This window comes from Phyllopteryx taeniolatus, chromosome 6 (genome assembly GCF_024500385.1).
Source record: "Phyllopteryx taeniolatus isolate TA_2022b chromosome 6, UOR_Ptae_1.2, whole genome shotgun sequence".
Lineage (NCBI taxonomy): Eukaryota > Metazoa > Chordata > Actinopteri > Syngnathiformes > Syngnathidae > Phyllopteryx > Phyllopteryx taeniolatus.
The window spans coordinates 26,370,709-26,392,832 of record NC_084507.1 but is presented as its reverse complement, the minus strand read 5'-3'; the positions used below and the strand labels follow the sequence as shown (position 1 = coordinate 26,392,832).

General features: G+C 41.4%; 1 protein-coding gene and 1 long non-coding RNA gene across 2 annotated transcripts in view; one reads left to right on the top strand and one right to left on the bottom strand.

The window, feature by feature from the left end:
• Positions 1-1,651: 1,651 nt before the first annotated feature.
• LOC133479939 (G patch domain-containing protein 8) overlaps positions 1,652-22,124 on the bottom strand; it is a 47,783-nt gene continuing 27,310 nt past the window's right edge. Inside the window, exons 2-4 of the mRNA XM_061777514.1 lie at positions 14,182-14,319; positions 7,791-7,921; positions 1,652-6,145 (exon numbers count right to left, since the gene is read on the bottom strand). Of these exons, the coding sequence (XP_061633498.1) occupies positions 2,602-6,145; positions 7,791-7,921; positions 14,182-14,319 (3,813 nt within the window). The 3' untranslated portion in view covers positions 1,652-2,601. The remainder of the gene's footprint in view (positions 6,146-7,790; positions 7,922-14,181; positions 14,320-22,124) is intronic.
• LOC133479942 (uncharacterized) lies at positions 6,028-21,377 on the top strand. Its single transcript, XR_009789120.1, has 3 exons — positions 6,028-6,126; positions 16,599-17,524; positions 20,976-21,377. It is a non-coding gene; the product is annotated as an uncharacterized LOC133479942 (long non-coding RNA).

The window sequence follows — 22,124 nt, the reverse complement described above, 5'->3', positions numbered from 1 at the left end:
CAACTAGGTTCCTTATATCTATATATGGGAAGGTGTGGTTAGACAATAAATTAGCCATTGGTGGCTTCGGGCAAACGTCATTATTTGCAGTCTGGACGCAGAGGGTTGTACATCTTGGGTGCTGGAGAGAGTCTCAGTCTACCCATAACTGTTCGAATGCTTTTGTTTTTGTGATATAAAAAAAAATTAAGACACGTGGGGGAAATGTATGAAATGAAAGTTGAACATTTTGGCCATAATTCTGAAAGGTAGGTACAATTTCTAGAGTGACGCATGGTGGTGACAGCATTATGCTTTGGGGCTGTTTTTCTTTTGGTGGAGGGAATTATGAACAGCTCCAAATAGCATTCAGTGTTAGAACAAAAGCTTCTGATAGAGAGGAAAAAAAAGCCTACTAGAACATCTGGACTTTATTCAGTGTTTATCAAAGTCCCTTCAAATGGTGGCAGGTGTGTGCTGACTCTCATTTAACATGAGTTTGAATGTGATTGGGTTAATTCTGAACACAGCCGCATTCCCATTTATGCGGGTGTGCACACTTTTGCAACTACATTATTTTAGTTGTATTGAGCTGTACAGGTTATAGGACATTAATGGTGGGAAATGTTTGACATAATATACCTTGGTCTTGTTTTTTATATCACAAAAACCTTTTGAACAGGGGTGTTTAGACTTTTTATATCCACCGTATTTTGACAGAAAAATCAATGATGCAAAAAGGTTGGTTCTTCATTTTGTGTCTCTTGAGACGTGTTAGTCAAGTACAACGTGCAAAGGGAAGTAATGAAACAGAATATGTTGCTTCACATTTTAGTCTTAAATCAATGCACTTAAGGTCAAACTGGATATTAGGCTGAAGTACTCTTCTGGCCTCCTCAAGATGAACTACATACTGTACATCTGCACAATATGGACGGTCAAACACAATCCATTCCGGGACACTTACCAGGGTCATAAAACCTTCATTAACTGTAGCGTATTGCTTTAAGTGGCAGTCATTAATAAAACAAAAATAAATAACAGTGGATATTAAGAGGTAACGATAATGAAACACTTGACTGTAAAGTTGCGGATCACTTATCTCACTTTTTTTTAAGATTCTTAATTGTCACTCAGCTAATGAATGAAAATAGAAAACAAATCGCCTGAGGATGCATGCTGGCTATTTTTCTTTTTTCTGAAAATGTTGGTTCTGAAGTTGTGAATTGTACAACCTTCAGGACATTTCTCTTAAGATCTTCCACTGTCGTGAGGTCTAATATAACAGCTTTATGAAAATGTATCATTAATGAGAACATATCATTAATGATAACACTGCTCAGTTTCTATGTATCCCATTCATGTAACCAAAATATTACACGCAGTAAACAAATTGTTCACTTAATATCGCCGTAGCACTGTCAGTCTCTTTTGTGTCAACTGCTATCCAATTGCTATTGTTTCCCCCCCTATTTACCAGATTTTTTAAAACTAGATCACAAGTTAAATAAATAAAACCCACTTTATTTGTTAAATTATTTCATCATTTTAATCAGTGACAGTTTATGTCCTGAGGCAGCCGACATATATAACAAGTGTGGCGCTGACGAGCACTCTTACTTACACCGCTTAACAATCATCATCATCACAAATAAAAAAAAAACGGGAAGCATTGTTATTTTTCGGAGATGCTTTTTAATTTAGCAAATGTCTTTCATAAACACATGTGGGAAGGGAAATGTGACGTATGGCTCGTCACCCGGGCCATACTGTGTTTGAAGTGAATTATGAATGGGCTTTTATCCACTTGCTTGCCATGACTCAAACACAAGGTCTGTTCGAATATTTACAAAATACAAAAAAAAAAAAGACACAAAACAAATTTTTAGAGGTGACATCTGTTGAAATCCAGCTGCTCATATACAGTAGGCCTATCGTGCAATATGTTCTTACGAGAATTTAGTAGGTTAGTGTCTTAAAGTTTAAGTATTTACCGCATTCATAACTTGGTTTGATTTGCTTTACAGTTTTGAATGCACCTATTATAATACATTTTATGATTGTTTAAATATAGATAGGTAAATAGATTAGGGTTAGGGCACTGCATTTTCAATACCCTCATTAATTGAGATTAAACAAAAGAATCCTACTAAATTCTCACGTGAACAAGTTAGAGTAGTGCTTGTGCCACAACTTCATTTCTGATTGTTGAACATCATACTTTTACCACTACAACCACTGTGAAATGGAGCAATGTTATTCTCTCCCTCCTCTTTGTCAGGGGCATGAAGGCTGCACTTCAAAAGGTAGCTGGCCACCACCAAAGAGGACACATGACACAAGCCCAGCTTGTCTTTGAATAGCAGGTGCACCTTTCTCTTTATTGTAAGCTCAACTGATCGAGAAAGTAAATGATCAAAGTCAGTTGTCTCACTGTCGGCTGCCACGCGGCGGGGGATTAATGGAGAAACACATTTTCAATTGAAAAACGGTCAATGGGGGACTCACTGTGTGTGTGGAGAGAAGCTTGAATTAATTCGATTACAGGTACAACCCCATTTCCAATAGCCTGATCTCTTTTCTGATGGACAATTAATAAACATGACAGCAGCTCTGCGACTGTCACAAGGCCTTTTGTTGGAACCTCGCCGGCCATACCCTGTCCATGAAAGGCCGCAGATTGTTGGGAGGCTGCAGGGCTAGCGCGGAAAGAGGCGTGAGAAGGTTTGTTTGGAAGGCGGACACTGGGGGAAGAGGTGGAGGAAGGAGGAACGGGACGGTGTGGTGAGCGAGGAGGATGGAGGGAAAGAGGGATGAGAGAGGGACAGGAGAAGGGTGAAGGTAATCGGGTAAGCTTGGCCGGCGGTGGGGGAGAGAGTGAGCTAGCTGAGCTGGGTGGACATCGGTAGAGTGGCGCGAGGCGGGGGATTGAACTGCGGAGAAGGCCGAGTGCTGTAAAATGAAATGATGGAGGCTGGCCAAAGGGGGGGTCAGTGCAAGGGGAGGGAGGTTGGGGACACCCAAACCCACCGGCTGTGTAAAATCCTCTTGCGGGTTCATGTGTAGAAGTCTTTCTTGGTGGTTGTGACCTGTTTGTATTGCGTGAGGATTCTGTGGAGGCTTGAGTGAGGGTGCAGGCATGTACCTGTCCTCTAAAGTCTCGCACTCATCTATCTGCGTGCTGCAAGTGAAGTTTATCTCCATGGGCGGATCTGTACTCTCTTCACTCTGTTCCAGAACTTTCTGCATGTGCTCTCTGGCCTGTTCCTGCAGGAGTCGATACTTGTCCATCTCCTCGGCGCTAAAGCTGATTGGCTGAGCTGCTCCTCTACCTGTCTCCTGATTGTCAGTCCTAATCTCAGTTGGACACAGATTTGGCGTGCCGCTTTGATTTGACTCAGCCAAGCCCAAAGGATGTCCACCGATCAATTTCTGACTTGCCTCCTCATCGCCAAGCTCCTTCTGAATCCTCTCCAACTGTTCTTTTCTCCTTCTCGCCTTTTTCTGGATTGCAGGGAGCTTCCCAATGAGCGGGAGTAGCGAAGTCCGAGCTGGTTTTTGTGCTACGGTATCACTGTGGCATGGGATGATTGTGTCTGTGGTCTTAAAGGCGGGAGGTCCATGGTCATTGTCAAACTGTGACTTGGTCCCTTCAGGCTGAAAAGTGTTGCTCTCACTGTGATGTGCGTTGGGGTCTGATGAAGATTCTCCAGCATTGACGGTAAGGTCACTTTGCGTCTTCGCCTCGGATGGGAGCCGCCTGCAGGTCGTACCTGAGCAGGTGCTGCTCTTGCTCCACTCCCAGCTGAGCTCAGAAACGCTGCTGCTGCTCGGGCTGCAGGAGCGTGGGCTGTAACTTCTGCTGGACACGTACGGGTTCCACGCCCTCGGCGGGCTGCACGTCCGCCTGCTCGTCCACCATTCAGGGCTAGCCTCATACCTAAAGTTTGAGCGTCCTGTCCCCGCAGACCCCCTCCCCCAGCTGGGGCTCCACCTGCCGTCAGGACCAGTTCTACAGTCTGAAGTGGACCTGCCTGTCTCCCTTTCTTCCCAGCTGTCGCTGCTTCCCAATGTCCACTTGTCCCAATCCACATCTTCCTTGTTTGTTCGCCTGCTTGTCATCTCCCTGCTGCTTGGACTTGGGCTGGACCTAGTCCCCCATTCCCACCCTATAGTCTTGTTTTGCCATCTCCATCCCGAATTCAGCCTTCCATTCTCCCCAGTCCACTCCCATTGTTCTGACAGTAAACCTCTGTCTTTGGAAGTTATCTGCGTCCCTCTTACCCTCCCTCTCTCTGTCTCCTCGTGGCGTCTCAAACTACTTCTGTTACCGTGAATGAATCTTCTGTCCCCGTGGAGGAGTTTTCGCTTTCTTGCCGGGCTGTCACCACAGCTGTTGTCAGGGTAACTGCAGTCAATGAAACTCCTGGGGTTGCTATGGTGACCCGATTCCCAAAACAGCTTTGTGTTACATCCTGGCGAGAAAGCGCGTAAGGAGCAGCGAGATCTCCGGGGAAACGTCTCCCTTTCTGCGTCAGGCGTGCGTCTGGCAAACTGTGAGAAGGCGCTGCCGCGTTCCCCCCGCTCTCCGCCTAGCAGGACCTGGGATGCCGAGTGGCGGCTCCTGCGAGGCGTCCTCTTCCTGACAGAGACGTAAACTGGCTCGGCCTCAGCTTTCCACACCCTCCCTCTTGCCTCCGTCTCCCGTTGTCCCCTTTTCTCTCCCCAACTCCCTCCGGTTTCTTCTCCCCTGGCGCTCACATTGGAGACTGCAGAGACGACACTCCTCAATTTACACCTCACCGATTGCCGCCTATTTGCGGCCTTTCGCTTTTCACCCTTCTTTCTCATTCCCAACTTGGGCTTCGTTTTGCTCTGTTTACTCTTTCTGCGTGATATACCTCTTCGCGGACGAGGATCGCTGGCACGCTCGCACACGGTTTCGCTCTCGCTCTCACACCTGGGCGGGCCGATGCATATCCTGCGTGTGCCAAGCTTAGTGACAGATTCTAATTCACAGTTTAGGGCTGAGATGGCTCTTTCCCCGATCCCCCCGGTGCCTGCTAATCTGCCTCTCTGAGGAGTCGGGGGGTTTGTGTCAGAGCTGTCACTATGAGCGGGGTCAAATGGAAAGGAGTGCGCCCTCACACGTTGCTCTATACTTAGCATGCGAGACGCCCCTTCTGATCCTTCCCCTGACGATGAAAGGTTTTTGTTCTCGACAAACAGGTGTGCGTCTGCCTTGACATTCTCCTCATCTTTTTGCGGCTCATGCACGAGACTCGCCTCTTTTCGTAAACAGTAATGAGTGTCTTGTGTAAGAATAGCTGACTGGCATGGATTCGATTCATCCAGGAGATCACATAGCTGATCCTGTGCGTCGTGTTGTTCAACTGTTTTGGGTTGCTTTGTGGAGTTGGGGTTGCAGCTATAAGAGATGCAAGGCTCACACTCAGTGAACCTCAGCAAACTGACAGGCCATCGAACACAGGTGGAGCCATCTTTACCCAAAACGGACATGTGCGCGCCGACCCCTGCTCCTGATGGCTGCTTTATGTCCATCCCGCTAGCCGCATGTGATGCCGAGCGTGTTAAATCACTGCTCTGATTATGTTTTATGTCCTCCCTTATTTCCGCATCCTCTGTGCAATTTCCTCCTGTATTGCTTTGACCAACACCCTCAATTTCCCTTTCTATGTCTTCCAAAATGCCCTTAATCCGCTCTCTCATTTGCTCCCGCCTCTTTCTCTCCTCCTCCTCCTGGTCGGAGAAAACTGAGGCGCAGGGCTCCAGCCTCGGCCCCCTGCGCGAGAAACAGAAGGACACCCCACGTCTGCCCCCAGCTCGCCCCCGCCCCTCCAGAGGCATCTGGCAGCCCGCATGAGGCCGCTGATTGACTGCAGCAGGACCTTTATTGCCCTCTGGATGAGTGATTAGCGGGGACTCGGCTGGAGCGGCCAGCAGTGTTTGGGAGGGAGGCCGGCATGGATTTTCTCGCTGGTTGCTCAGTGGAAATGTACTGGCGTGTTTGGCTGGGGGCCTATGTGTGTTTTTTAAGGGTTCAAATTTGTCCACAGGGCTGCAGGCTTTGTTCTCCGTGTCTCGGTCTTGCTGCTGGCTCACAAGTCTGACAGTGCTCCGTAGCTCGTAAGTCCTTCCTTGGCTCCTGCAATGACAGTTTATGCACAACATGTTCAGTTTGTTTGCATTTAATCACTCTGAGAGAACATCACACACCGATTACTACTGATTATTCAATGATCATTACTGATAACTGTTAACTTCTTAAACAGTTAACTTACAATTCCTTTGTCACATGTTGCCAATTTTTTCTTGAGATTGTTTTCACACCTCTGTTGGGTCAATTATACATTACTCGTGCACTCACTGTAGTAGTCTCGCCACCCTGCACTACTTTCATATCAGTTGTTGACCAATACTGGCCACTCATGTGCTTGTGAAATATCTGCACCATTTGCACAATTGACACTTTCTTTTCAAACGGCTCTAAATTGCTAGAGGGCATCATTTGCACAATTGTCCCCTTACCATATTACTGGCAATATTTTATTGCTCTGTGAATGTGTTTTTATGTCTCAAATGTATTCTGTTGTCGCTCTAGAGCAACTACCGGAGACAAATTCCTTGTGTTTTTGACATACTTGGCAAATTCTGTTTCTGATTTTAATCAGGTTCACTGAATCAGGAGAATGAAAAAAAAAAAATCTTCTTTCAAAAATTATTCTCATAAATCGTATTTCAACTGGACTATTTTAAAATTCCCAGTGTTACATGTGCACAAAGATGAGAAGATGCTACGTCAGTGTTTTTCTTCTCGTAATATTGCAACTTTTAGGTGATGACACGTACATTTCCCCAGTAGATATGGCGTGGTTTCCTTCTGACCATATTTTATAGTGAATAAAGAGCTGTGGATTAATTGTTTAATTAAATTTATTTGAATAATACCCAGCCCAGCAACAAGAGGCAGAATAGGTTTGTTGCTATGTCCGCTAGAAAGCTAAAGAATTAATAAATATTTCAGCTGTAAAGTTTAATAATGAATATTTTATATATTATTTATTTTATATATTTTCATGTATATATATATTTTTTATATTGCGTAATACTTTGCTGTTGGAAGATACAACAGACAATTGAATTTGTAAAAGCACATTAGTTACCTAGTTTCTCTTGTGTGTAGTCTACTATGTATCTTTTTCTTGTAAGTGACTAAGGGTGTCTATATACTCAACTGCAGAGAGGCGCAAGTATCTATAACAGCAGTTAGTCAGGGTGTGGTTTGCCCGCAAGTAACGGTTACGTAAAACAATATATAATACAAAGTGCAACTATTTTATGAACTGATGAATTATAATATGTATTGTCTTATATATGGTGTATTATAAATATCAACATACGTTTTCTTCCCTGAGTGAAAAAAGAGGCATCTGTACGGGGAGATGAGCCAGAAACTAACTGAGACACCGAAGGCCACTGTTATATGGTGAAATTATGACTTCCTGCAGATATTTTCTTGTAAAATACAACTTTTATTTGCATAATTTCTTTTTTTCTTTCCATTGCGGCCCTAAAACACCTTTGTAAGAGAGCCAGTATCCTCATGTTATATTTACTTCACCTGTGGCCCATCGAGGACAACTGAGTGCTCCCACATCAGCGGATGCATCCATCAAATATAAGAGACATTGAATGGATGTGACGCACTCTAACCTCTGTGGAGTTCTGATCTTATTTAACGCATATGCGTGCACACACACAGACACACACACACAGATAAACACACTCACCGCTGGCGTTCCTGCTGCAGCTGTGCTCGCTGGTGCAGGCGTCTGAGAGCTTTCTCCTGCTTGCGCTGGTCCTTCCATGACTTCGAGGCCACGTTGCGAGCAAACTCCCTCTGCTTGAGTTCCTTCAGCCGCTGCAGTAAACAAACATTAAGGAAGGGGTGAGGGAGTGACTCATTTGATTTTCAAACTGTACTTGGCGTTTGCAGATGTTCCTCTTCAAAACATGTGCCCAATTAACTTCCATCCAGTCTCGACGAAAGTCACTTTTCGATCAATGCCCAGCTTGAGCGCAAACAATAACGAACAAACAAATAGTCAATTATAGACACAGTTGAGATTATTGAGTGGCGTACTATAAGGATGATGCTGTGTCTTTTGAACACAAGGAGTGAAAATTATGACAGTATATTCTACTACAGTCACAAAGTCTCAACTTTTGATCTACTGCCATCTACTTTGGTGCTTTGTCTAGACTGGCTGAGAATAACGATGTGAGATATACACTATTAAAGGGGAGTTTGCAAGAAGAAAAAAAAAACAAAAAAAACCTTTATTAACACATAATTATAAAACAGTCATTATGCTGTGACAGTATGACAAAAAAAAATTATTATTATTTTTTTAAATTTCAAACTTCACTTTAAAGGCAAGATAAAGCATTACGTGATGAGTGGAGGGTTACCATGGAAAATAAATACAGGAATTAATAGGAAGAATTGACATTTTCGAAATGCTAAATGTTTTGCTTGGAATTGGGAACTTAAATCTTGTGGATTTCCGTAACATTTTTAACCATTGATTCCCGCAGTCCTTTGTTAGTAGTTTATGCGATGTCATTTTTTTTTTGCCTGCTGTTGTTCGATGACTCGATTAAGTCAAATGATTAAAGTTCTCATCACAAGTCGAGTCAATATTGTCATTTATAAAATTAAATTTAGTGTGCTTATAACGAACCAAAATGTTCATGCTTTTTAATTTTTTTTTTAATGTTAAAATAAACCCCCAATTTTGAGTTAATTTACCAAAATGTTCATTAATTTACACATTTTTCCATTCATTCCAATGGAGTGTAAAACTTTATCATATGATAGTACATGATAATACATGATGATGTATTTTATTTGTACACTGTAAATTCTTGAACTGTATGCATTAAAACAGACATTGTCCATTTAAAGCATGTGTCAAACTCAAGGCCTGGGGGCCAGATGCGGACCACCACATCTTTTTATTTGGAAAATCATTATAAATTAAGCAAATCATGTGCGTGTACTTCATGTTTCTTACTAAAATCTGTTCCAAAACTGCAAATTGTATTCACTTTTAATAACATTGAGAGAATGCATTTTTTATTTTTTTTTACCAAACAACTTTTAAAAAAAAACAAAAAAAAAACAATAGTTAAACAAATGTGAACTGTTTTCCTTGACTTTGTATTTTGAATCTATTTATCCATAATTTTTTGTGTGTGTATACTGTATGTAATGATATGATCAGCCATTTATATTGTATTATATTGTTTCACAGTCTTAATGGCCCTCTAAGGGAAACCATAACTACGGTGTGGCCCGCGACAAAAATGAGTTTGACACCCTTGATTTAGTGCCACTGTGGTGTATTCAAGGCCCACCCCTTGAACTCATCACAGTGCTGTGAAAAATAACAATTAGCCGTGTTTATTGTACATGTGTTTATGTATGCGAAATGTATCTGTTGCTGTAGTTGCGCCGATTCTCTCAGGGATTCACGCCGCTCTTTTCCGATTTTCCTTTTCTGACATACTGTAATCCCTACTTTATCCACGCTTGGCAGGTGTGTGCATGTGCATGTTAGTGCGCCTGTCTTTGTCTGCCTGTCTGCATCTAAAGGCTAAGGAGGGACTCGGGAGTTTGGGAATAGCTGCGGCATTGTGCACCGACATCCCTCCCATCTCTTTCTAGTTTCTTTCAAACACACTGAAATCCACTGTTGCCTTTAACATTCACAATTTGGTGTTTATGTGACATATTATTGCATTTGTTCTACAGCATACCTTTCAATATGATTATGATGCTCTCTCCTTTTTTTAAAAAGGTTTTTCATATGATGTTAGTCATTCCCACCTATCATCCAGAATGTAACACGCACACTTGCATGCACACATCAGATTACCCCCTCAGACATTGGATCTATTTATACACTCACTCTTTCACACTTAGATCTAACGCAGAAGATGACAGACGTCAGGTTAATCTGTGCTGAGTCTTACACAAGTGCTTGTCTTTTTACATTATCATTTGATGCTTACCATCCTGCTATCAGCTCACTGAGGACGCTAATGCAGAAGCACTTGTGGGTTGTGTCGCTTAAATATACACGCAGCAGCCAAAACATTCGATACACCTGTACCCAGCTAGTAAGATTCAATACAAGAGCTGTATCCAAAAAATTATACCGATTTACTACAGCAATCATTTGTTTACATGTATTTGTTAACAGGCTACTTCCTGGTTCCTTGAATATGACAGTAAGGTTGACAGTGGACACGATGTATCATTCCATTGAGAATAAAATTGCTCTACACTTCAAAAATAAATTTGTACATTTATCAGACATGTATCAGACAATTTATAGGTCCCCTTCCACCTAAATAAAAATGTTTCCACTGTTTTATGCATGACATAAAACTACAAACCAACTAAACAAAAAACAAAAAGAGTCTGTGACGTAGGTTAGGTTTGACGTCTATGCAGTTTGTTGATTGAATGCAATCGCCTCTGAACACCAAATCGTTTGCAAAACGCGTGGATTTGAAATCGCCGACGGTGTGATGTACACTACCGGTCAAAATCTTTAGAATTGCCCCAATTTTCCCATTTAAAGAAAACATTCTTTTAACAATGAAATGTATGCAATTCAATTGCTCATTTTAGTCTGAAATGAAAGCACAGAACAAAAAAAAGGAAAAAAAAATTCAAGTTACAAAAGAAATAATTTGTGGAATCAAATCAATCAGTCAAACCTTTGACTCATTCAAGTAGCCACCTTGGGCAGATATAACAGCAGAACACACTTGTGGCATTATCTCTAAAATGGAAATCAAATATTATTCCGAAGGTTCTTCTGAACTCTTTTGTGGAAGTTCCCATGACTGTGTGCCACTTGTAAGTTGTGTTGCTTTCACTCGTTTGTCCAATTGAAAGTTAAAGCCTGGAAACTGCGCCTTTGTGTATAATTCAGAAATGTACATTCTTTTTCACTTTTGGATAACCTTGCCTAGTTTTTCAACCTCTGGAAATTCACAGCTTCTCTTAGTTCGTACCATTTCAAGCAATTCATTGGACTTTAACTACTTGAATTTAAAAAAAAATAATAATAAATAAACTTTAGACTGGTAGTGTAGTTACGCCAATTCATATTCAACTACCTGCTCACTTTGTGGTTGCTACACGCTCACTCATCTCAGAAAAAATAGCTGAGTGACAACACGCGTCCAAAACTTTGCATCACCTGCCAAACCCAAACATATTGGCTGGATAACGACGGAACTACCATCTGAAATTCTGAGGTTGGGCGGGAGGGAGCTTGTCTTGAACAGCAACAAATACAAAATGAATTCCTCTCACGTTGGTTTGGCTCATCGAGAACGATGGAACACGTTCCGATTAGACAAACAGGACTCTACCATTTGCATTCTGGGGTGGGGGGAACAGGTCGCTTTTGACTCAACTGATAAACAATTAAAATAAAGCCATGCGTCTGCATGTTTATCTTGATTTGCATGTATAGTACATTTAAAGGATTCTTGCGCAATCCCTCAAGAAAATTTTATGGAAATTTGCGGTGCATTTAAGCAAAGGTCCCGCTAACTAACAAGCCAACCATGTTTGATGGAGTGAATCAATATTTCTCTAACAGAGTCAATCAAAATAATATATTCACATCTTCGATTTAATCGTACTGGTGTCCAGTGGATGGACACGGAGCCAGCTGGTTGCGCGATTAATACTAGCGTGCGCGTGTTTGATTTCAGGGCTGTCAAGCTTTGAGGATCTTTGATGGCAGATCTGAGTAATAGTCAATATATTCAAGCACGGGGGCATACATAATGAACCGGAGCGGACAGGAAAGAAAGAAAGAAAGAAAGAAAGTGGAGGAAGGACGAGATCAGGGTGATGAGAGCCAGAAGGAATATAACGAAGACGCTGCTTCCTGTTGAAACCACAGCACCAGGTTATTGTTCTCTCGTAAAAATAAATGTCATTGGTATCTATATTTAGCGACCAATTTGCAGTTGCACTCTTTCCCCCTTTAAAGCTGATGTCACGGCCCCCTCGCTTTCCCAACATGTCCGTCTCGCCGCGCGCCGTCAAGCTCAATCCCCGCGCATCGATATTCCTTCAGCTGCGCCACGTGTCGTGAGGGATACTTCCATGCAAATGTCTTGATTGCGCTTTATTTAAATGAGCGCGTTTTTGTCGTGACGAGCAATTTCAGTCATCAGCGGTAAACGCTGATAAGGGCTCTTTGCGGACATGTTTAATCCCGGATCGATGGGGAAGGGTTAGGAGACACAGTAAATGCAACCAGGTTCCGTTCTCCAAAGCCAATACTCCTGCAGGGAAGCTGTCTTCAGCGGGAATTTCATCTGCTACCTCCTTGCTCTGCAATGAGCGTGCATGCCACTGTGTGTGCACGTGTGTGTGTGTTCTCCCAGTGCCAGTGCCAGTGGCTACTGTCAGCTCAGTGCCTCATGCAGCTTGTTTCATGTGCCCGCCGCTGGCTAAAACAAAGCATTAACATTGGCCTGCAGTTGCTTCAATTCATTTTCAAAGAACAATGACAGTGCGGCAGTCTTATTTAATGTTCATTTCATGGCCCGGGTGTGGGCGTCTGGAAGCAGGAGTCGCCCTGGCCTGCGTGTGCGCCGGATTGGGCGCCTGTGTGATTGTTGTACGACTTGGCATGACAACACAAAGCTGAAGGAGAGTCTGCGAACAGCGAAAACTTTCAGCTTTTTAGTCCAAAGTGGAGCTTGCGTATAAAAATGGGAATGAAAGCAAAGCACAGGAGGGAACCTGCTGCTGGGCCTTTTCTTAACGCTCCATTGGCCTCATCTTTTCTAAACTGGAACAATACAATCATACTTGAGTCATGACTAATAGTTTTTGTTGTTGTTTTATTGTGTGTGTGTGTGTGTGTGATTCACAGTTGTTCGTTCAGAGGAAATACAAAGGGAAAATAAAATGAAAAAAGAGAACGACAGTTATAAAATGGTTCTCTAAAGTAGCATGAATAATAATTAACATTTGTTCAGTGTTATAATTGTAAATTAATACAAAAAATGTGTTAGTTGGTCAGTTAGTCTAATTGTTGTTAGTATAGTGGTAATAGGTAGCATGGTGACCTAGTGATTAAAATGTAAGCCTCACAGTTTGGAGGTCCTGGGTTTGAATCTCGGCTCTGGGACTTGGGTGTCAAACTCAAGGCCCTGGGGCCAGATCTGGCCGGCCACATACTGTATGTGGCCCGCAAAAACAAATTATGTTTGTCAACTTGCATGATTCTTGTACCAGGATCTGTACCAGGATTTCAAATTGTCATATGTAATGAAACATAACGTTGAGATATTGCAAGCATTTGTTTGTTTGTTACCAAACTAGCTAGTTGGCTAGCAGTGGGTCACTCTGGGAGAAATTAGACCATGATTTTTTCAGGGAGGGAATTACGTATGCGTTACTTCATTGGACTTACAGTATTTATTTAGTTTTGCAAAAGTTGTACTTGAACAAGGTATAAATGCCCTCATTTCATTTCATTCCCCTCCCACATACAAGTCCAGAAGATCTTTTCCCATACTTTAAGCAATTAAGATTTAAGCTTTCAAATTTGTAACATAAGATCAAGTGCAAATTTATTCACAAGCACTTAAAGTGTTCTTCCGCTCTGTCTTCCAAGCATTGGCGGAGTTTTGACCCGCCTCCACTCCTCCACCAATGCAAATGTCTGTCCTTCTAAAGCACATGCATATACTGTAAATCTGTGCTTGGAAGCTCATTCTTCACCACCGTTGTCATTGCTCCGTCACTTTCAGAACTCATAAGATGTTGTCCCAAGGCCATGTGCTTCCTGCTGGGGTCTAAGTACCAGAGTCTATTCCTCCTGTTCACATCAAATATTAATTGCCCTTCATTATTTCTCAGCTCTCTGATTTTCATATGAGTTTCTACTGATTGAAATTGGAATCTGATATCTGTGTGTGCTTATAAAAGAGAGGATGAATTGCAGCACTCTCCAAGAAGGCATGAAAAACACCTTAGCGTTAACACATAATTCCACAACGGGGGCTCATCGTCAGAAATTTCTTCTTTTGTGTTTTACGTGCCACAAACAGCGGCGTTCCGTCATGTACCTGTTTGTGTGCGTGGTCGTAGGAGTTGATGTGGTTGTCAAATTCCTGGTGGCGCAGATACTGCTTGTCACATAGCTCGCAGTAGAAAAGAGACTTCAGATCCTCCACTGAGCAGCCCAACGCTCGCTCGGCACGCTCCTGTGGAACACACAAAACTGTTGGAAAGAACAACGGAGAGCGACGACGAGAAGCGAGATGGATGCAATAAAGTGACAGTAACATAAAGGCTTGGAGCAGAGTGTTAGCCATTTACAGGAAATCTGCATCCCGGAGACATTCCTGGTAATAGCCCCCCCACATGCGTTCCATTGAAGTACTTTGCTGTAGCATTGGCTTGAGGTTAAACAAATGCATCGGGTACAAGTAGATGGTGACTTGTACCTGGTGACACCCTCCAATGAGGGATAAGAAAGAACATATTGCATTGTAAATCCCACGGCACAGTGTCAATACGCCATCATCTGATTCGGGCACTTGTCGCTACACAAGTTTGACTTGTTAATGTGATGTGGATCTCGCTGCGCTTCTAAACAAACAATGTCAACATGATTTGTGATGGCTGGCTGCTCTGCTACGTCTGCCTTTTACCATTCGCGTTGGTTCCACAAAAAGAAAAGTCACGACACAGCCGAGAATGGAGACGAAGCTTTGTTGTAATAATCAAAGCGTGAATGATCTTGAACGGAAAGGAGGTCTTATTTTCTCTCTTTGATGGTGTAGTGGTTCACTTGCTTGATTTGCATAGAGGCAGCACAGCCTCCGTTACAACTCTGTGGCTGTGTAAACGTTGTTGTAATGAGTGTAAGAGGTTGCCTCCATGCAGTAGGTGCTTGTGATTGTCTGACGACTTGTCCAGTATGTAGTCTGCCTTTCGCCCCACCGTCAATTGGTATAGAAAATATATGGATGGAGACTATAAAATTGTACGTTTTAACAGGGGACTGTAAGAATTCTGAGCTGAGCTTTCCCACTTTGTTATCGTAATAAAGTTCAGTCTCATTATAACAAATATTATTATTCAATTTTTCCTTCACAAAATTAGGACTTTATTTCACATATTTCTGTTTTTCTCCTATTCCGTGTGACCCAGAAAATATTAGATGAGGCAAAAGTGTAATTCTGTGTTTTTTTTCGATTTTGTATTTTGTTTGTACAAGACTTTCAGTTGCATCAAAGTCAACTCTGCTGAGAAAATGGCAATCGAGAAAAATAAAACAGCAGTATGGATCTTCCATAATGCACCACTTGAACTTTTGTGTGAACATGCATGCGTGCGGTTAATGTTTTTGTGCAAAGAAGAGAATCAAAGAAAGAAATCCACAACAGATGTGTGTGCTGAACAAGGACAGACAGTACACAAATGGCACGTGGACGTCAGGGGAGACATCACAAGTCTGCATACTCACATCTGCCACTGGATTATTCCCCCCCCCCCTCCCACCCCACTTGGACTGAACATATGCGAGATTGTGCACAGTAGATGTATGTGTGTGTGCTTGTGTGTCCAAAAGGTATGTGTGTGTGTGTGTGTGAGCGCACGCATTCATTCCATGCTCCGCTTCAGAATGTAATTTCCCCCAGGCTAGGGTCTGCCAATAAACACTATTGAATTCTGTTCTACACTGACATGATGGGAATTTAATTTGAGCTTGTCACTTCTTTCTATACTTCTTTTTCCCAACTCCATCCACTCGGCGTACTCGTTACCCCCCTTTTATAGCCCCCCATTTGCCCTTTTTCTCCTTCTGTCTAACGCCTTCTCGATGAAGCGAGGCAGGGTCATACAGTGACAGTCTAGATCACAGCTCCAACATTACTGTATTATTACCATTGAGACTAATGATCCCTGATGTGCATATGAAGGTGATTTTAATTAAGAAGAAGATGAACAAAATGGCTTGTTCTATCTGCTGGTACACTATGTGGACAGTTGTATTGGGACACATATGGAAGTCCTCTTACAAGATTTTGACCCTATTAGACTTGAGGGTCTGACTAAGTTAGTGTGTGTTGGGTTGAGTTCAGGATTGTGTTCAAGTTCCTCCGCACCAGATTCATCCAATCACGCCTTTATGAATGTTGCTCGCTTGCTTTTCGCCAACTGGATTGATTCATTACTTCATTACTTCATTACTAGAGCTAGGAAGAATGTATTCGCTATTTGAATCAATTCGCAAATTCCAATGAAAAAAAGATTACCGAATTCAAACCTTTGCATTCGGTTGGAAGCGAATGAACTCGCGTATCTTCTTCTGACAGGAGCTGGAATGAATGAAGTCGTCCGGCCACGTCCTTGTTTACTTCCGGCGCGTGTTGTACAGTACTCGATGTACACAATGCTCTGAGCATCTGACACTTCCTGGCCGATAATTACATTGGCGTAGTACATTTTATTTTCATTTTTCCTCTTTCCCAAGCTCAGGGAGGTCATCAACGGGTCTTGTTTTGAAGATATGGACGACATCAAGATGGCCGTAACGATGGACCTGTGGAGGATCCTGGAAGAATGCTACGAGGAGTGCATGAAGATGTGACAGAGAATGCTGGGAAAGTGTTATAAACTCCAGGGTAATTACTCCGAAGGGGAAAACTTGTAGTTTGTAGCCTTAAATGTTTTTTTTTTTTTGTATTTGTTTGTTTTTTTGAATTCTGAGGTGGAGATGGCTCTGATATACCCGTATAGTGAAATACACAGGATAATTAATTATCGACCTGCGGAAGAAGCATTTCCTTGTTCTGCCTGTCACTGGCATCGATAGATGCACAAAGATAAATTATTTGTTGTAAATAAATCATCATTTTCGGAACAATTAAGTGACTCTTTCACGACACACTAATGTGCCATGGAACAGTGGTTAGGGATTATTCGAATAATTAACCTTTGTAGGGCCCTATTGATTGTAGGGACCTAGTTGGGGCAGTTATGAGAATACTTTTAACCCTATAAAATTGGTATAGTGCATTACAAAACTTTTTTTTAATGATTCTTATTTCGTTATACATTTTGTCATTGAATGAGAAAACTCACATGGTTTAAAATGTCCATTTTCCCTTAAATTTAAGCTAGCAAATATGCTTCCTTGCTGAAGCCAACTTGATTAAAAGGTGCGTCTCAATACTTTTGTCCATATAGTGTTGATTGTTTGCACTCAGAGTGGGCGAGTAGGCTGACAGAATTCTTCACAGAAAGGTAAGTAATATACATTGATCCTGCGTGTGTGTGTGTCTTTGTGTTTTATCGATCTTTCTTGCAGACCTAAAGCTATGACCAGGAAATGATCCAATCAGCCAGAACGGCCTTTCTTTGAGTGCTGCCTCTGTGATGAGATTGAGAGGACTGCATGTGTGTATTTGTCCCCTGTTTGGCTTCACACAACCTAATACAGCGTAATTGTGTAATTATCTGTAGAGAGGTCGGTCGGATGCTCATGGGAAAAGTCACAACTTGCCATGTTGCTACTTGACGCGCTAAATTTTGTACCTTAAACATGATTTCTCCTTTACTGTCATGCACCGAGAGCCTTATGCAAATGCAACATTCAGCGCACGCTTCTGCGGGCGCAGTCTCACACATCTGTCAGCTCGATTTGAAGTGGAAAATGCACAACTAATGTCCACGGGCCTGAATGATCTCAATGTGTTTCTCGTTGTCACTTTGGTGTCATGTTTGCTTATAGCTGCAGCCATGCCACAAATAGGAGACTTATCAAGCAAAACTGGAAGGACGTAATTTAATCTGTTACAGCAAGAAAGTCACGCTTAAAGTGTTTCACACATGGCCTGTCTGCTATTTAGACTATGTGCGCATTGCAAACTAATGATATACAATATATTCATGAAAAAGATCCCATGAGAGACCTCTGGTTCTGCAGCAGATTGAAAGTGTGCAAAGTAGAATGTATCCTCCTTTTTTACCACCTTCATACATCTTCATTACCTTTGTTTATGGATTCTCTTTTCTTTAAAAAAAAAAATACTAGTAGTAAATGCATTGCGAATATTTACACTTGCAACAAAAGTTTATTCTCCTCTGCTGCTGTCTTTCATTAGTAAGTTGATGAGTGAGTGTTTGGTCATGTATAAAAGGTAAATGTGCCTCTTGAAACACTTTGGCAGCGGTGGCAAATCTGACATTACGAGGATGCTGGAATTGCTCGCTTTCACTTTTTACTAATTGCGATCATGTTCTCAAGCAAACTGGCAGAACTAAATAAAAAAGAGGATGAAACAAAGCTCTGCATGCATAATAAATCTGAGAAGCGGTGAGAACAAATAGTCCAGGAGCAACAAAAGTGGTGTTATCAGATTCTCTCTGGTCAAATATATTAATGTCTACTGAGAAAAGCTCTACTGTAGAGAGGGGAATAAATACATAGGTAAATTAAGGGAGAATTTGTTGACAATAGCTATACAATATATAGATAAAAATGTGGCTCAGAGAAAACATTGACGATAGTAAAATGACACAAAAAAATATAAAACAATTTAAAAAAAAAAATTATTAAAACATAACAGCATGAAGATAAAATACAATAAATAATAAACAATGAAAATAAAATTCAAGTCTAAATGAATAGATAAAACAAAATAGATATTAGTTAAAAGCTAAATTAAAAAAGGTGGGTCCTGAGCCTTGAGATGCGCCGGCGGGCTATTCCACAAACTATAAGGCCAGAGCTGGAGTACCTCAGGGCTGGAGTACCTCAGGGCCTGCGAGGTTTGGGTGAAAGCAGCTCTGAAAGATAAAAAGGCCCAAGACCACTAAAACATTTAAAAACTAGTAAAAGAGCCTTGAAATCAAACCTGAAACACTACAGGAACCAATGCATGATTTTAAAATCAGTGTAATCTAGCGGTTGTACAATTAGTCCATTAATCGAAAACTAATCGAGTATCAAATTAATCGAAAAGTATTTTGATAATCCATTAATTGTTTAGAGACCTTGTTTAACTTAAAATTGCCCAAATCCTCAGAATTTCAGCCTCTCAACAGTAAATTTTCTCCAATTTCTGTAAAGTCTTCCATGAAAGCAGACAGATTAACTCAATCTCTGTTTAATCAAAATAAGACATTTGCAAAATAAGACATTTGCAAACATCTGCTTTTACTTTGCAAAACAATGATCACCATTTTTTGCCCATTTTCTGACATGTTACTGACCAAATGAGAAACTGAATCATAATCAATTTATATTTGTGCATTTTCTACACTGTCAAAATAAAATAATTTTTATCTAATCATTGGTTGCAGCCCAAGTGTAATGTGCTCGGCATTCTTGTCTCAGGACAAATGCTCCTGAATTCTGTAGTATTTGTAAACCTGCAATACGACTAATTTTTTATCATTATTTTTTTAATAGGAAGACCAGAAAGCAGGCATTACAATAATCAATGTGATTGGTGATACAAGCAAGCATTACCGTCTCTGGTTCTTGTTCTTCAAGTGATAAAAACCAAGTTTTCTTATACTTTGAATGTATTGTGAATGTGTGGAATAAAAGTAATCTTAGAGAGTCTAAAAAAAAAATCACCCAGCTTTTCACCTGTGATGACACTGCACCTTCAAGGTGCAATGTTTGCTTATTCCAAATTGAAATTAAATTGAATATGCTTGACTTTGCAGAGTTTTGTGTGGGAAGGAAGTATGGAAATTACTTGTGGTTAGACTGCGACAGTGTCTATTTACCCAATAGTCACATTTCCTGAAGGATTTGTTTTGTTGGTTTTGTTAATACGATCGGAATAAAAACGTTAAAAATTCATATTTAGGCGCTGCTGCCAAATCGTATCAAAAAGATTAAACTAGATGACGTTTGTTGAATTCTGACAACTCCCTAATTGCTTCTGGGCCTTGTTGTAACAATTTAGCATGCAATATATAAGTGTTTATCAAGCCCAATTAGGCATTTAATTATCTTAATCCATAATTAGCATCCTAGCCTGGACACTGTAATGAATAGAAGCAATTCCATTTGCACTGGCAAATTTGTTTGCGCTCTTAATCTATTTCTATTTGGTATCTGTCTTTGTCAGACGCACATTTATTTATGGATGCAAAAGTTTGATGCTGTTTTTTTGTTTTATATATATATATAAATAATAATATATATATATATATATATATTTTTTTTGTCCTGTTTCCTATGGAGCTAATGACACATTTGCAACTGTAATGACCTAAAGATCTCCGTTAGACAAAGTCACACGCACACACAGTGCCAAACGAGGCAGCAGAGCGATAACGAGCTGATATTTACAACCCAAATGCATTTCCCTTGACTGCCTTTATTATGCCTTCATGGCCACAACCCCCAGTTATTTATTTGACGGATGCGTGAGTATCTGCATACCCTTACCAGCCAATGTCTTTGTCTTGTCTCTGTGCTGCTATAACTGAGACTGTTTTACGTGTCGGTACGAAACACCATTAGAGTTCATTAGAAATACTGTACAGTCCAAACATGTACAAAAGGACAGATGTGATATTGCAATAAACTGTGTTGTCTCTTAAACATCAAGATTAAACTCGCTGGAGTTATCAGAAAATGTTATGTAGAGTTTATCGTGTACATAAAGAGCTTAACAAAAGTTATGAGATCAACAAACATTGTAAGGATGTGCGCTAAATTAACATAATTGGTAATTACCAAAATCATATTTTTATGTTTTTATGTAACAGTTAACATACAGTATGTCTCTCACAGAACAAAGGTTTTGGCCAGGATGCTGTAGTCGAAAAAACTTGACATTCTACTGCGAATGTTAATGGACATGCTTTTTTTTTTTTCATTCAGGGTTTCAAGCCATCCATCCATCCATCCATCCATTTTCTGAGCCGCTTCTCCTCACTAGGGTCGCGGGCGTGCTGGAGCCCATCCCAGCTGTCATCGGGCAGGAGGCGGGGTACACCCTGAACTGGTTGCCAGCCAATCGCAGGGCACATAGGAACAAACAACCATTCGCACTCACAGTCATGCCTACGGGCAATTTAGAGTCTCCAATTCATGTATGTTTTTGGGATGTGGGAGGAAACCGGAGTACCCGGAGAAAACCCACGCAGGGACGGGGAGAACATGCAAACTCCACACAGGCGGGGCCGGGGATTGAACCCGGGTCCTCAGAACTGTGAGGCTGACGCTCTAACCAGTCGGACACCGTGCCGCCGGTTTCAAGCCAGCACAATTATTTTAAATGAAATAAAACTGAACAAGTGAACTTTAAATTCTGTCTGCAGCTGTCTTTCTGTATCTCCCCCCTCTCTCGTCATTAAACATGACAATTTGACACAAAAAATAAAAAACCGCTAGAAGAGACTTCAAAATCACGAATTTCCTTAGTACAAAACCTTGTAGGCTACACGTTGTGCCAGCAGTGTTTTCAGCAGGCGTGATGCTTGAATCCCACTCCCCCTTTTGTGTGTCTTTAGGAAACGTCGGGCCAGTAGTACAAGCTCTGTAATGTTTTTTTAGTGGCGCTATATTAGACATTTTGCACCAAACTATGACAAATGCTGTCATTACCTGTCTGTCTGAGCCACTGCAGCTGCTTTGCCTCATGATTGCTACATGAAAGCTAAGTGGAGGAGGGAGTGGCAAGATGATGGGGACACAACTCTCACAGAAACTCAAACAAATGCTATGCAATTGATAACAAAAAGTCTTTTTGTTGTTGTTACATTTTAAAATATTGATGAATGAAGACAAAAAAATGGGCTCCAGCAGAAAGGGTCATTTTCACACACAAGGTAGAGGGCAGGTGCTGGAGCACCACTTGTGATATATCTGTGCATGTGCCTGGTCATGATGGTGGTACTTGGAAACCTAAGTATTTATCAAGTTGGTACTTAGTGTAAATTGTTCAAAAAAACACTGCCTATGGGACAAGTTTGTGGATTTATGGTAATTTTGCATTTGAATCAATACTAACACAAAGTAACGACAGCA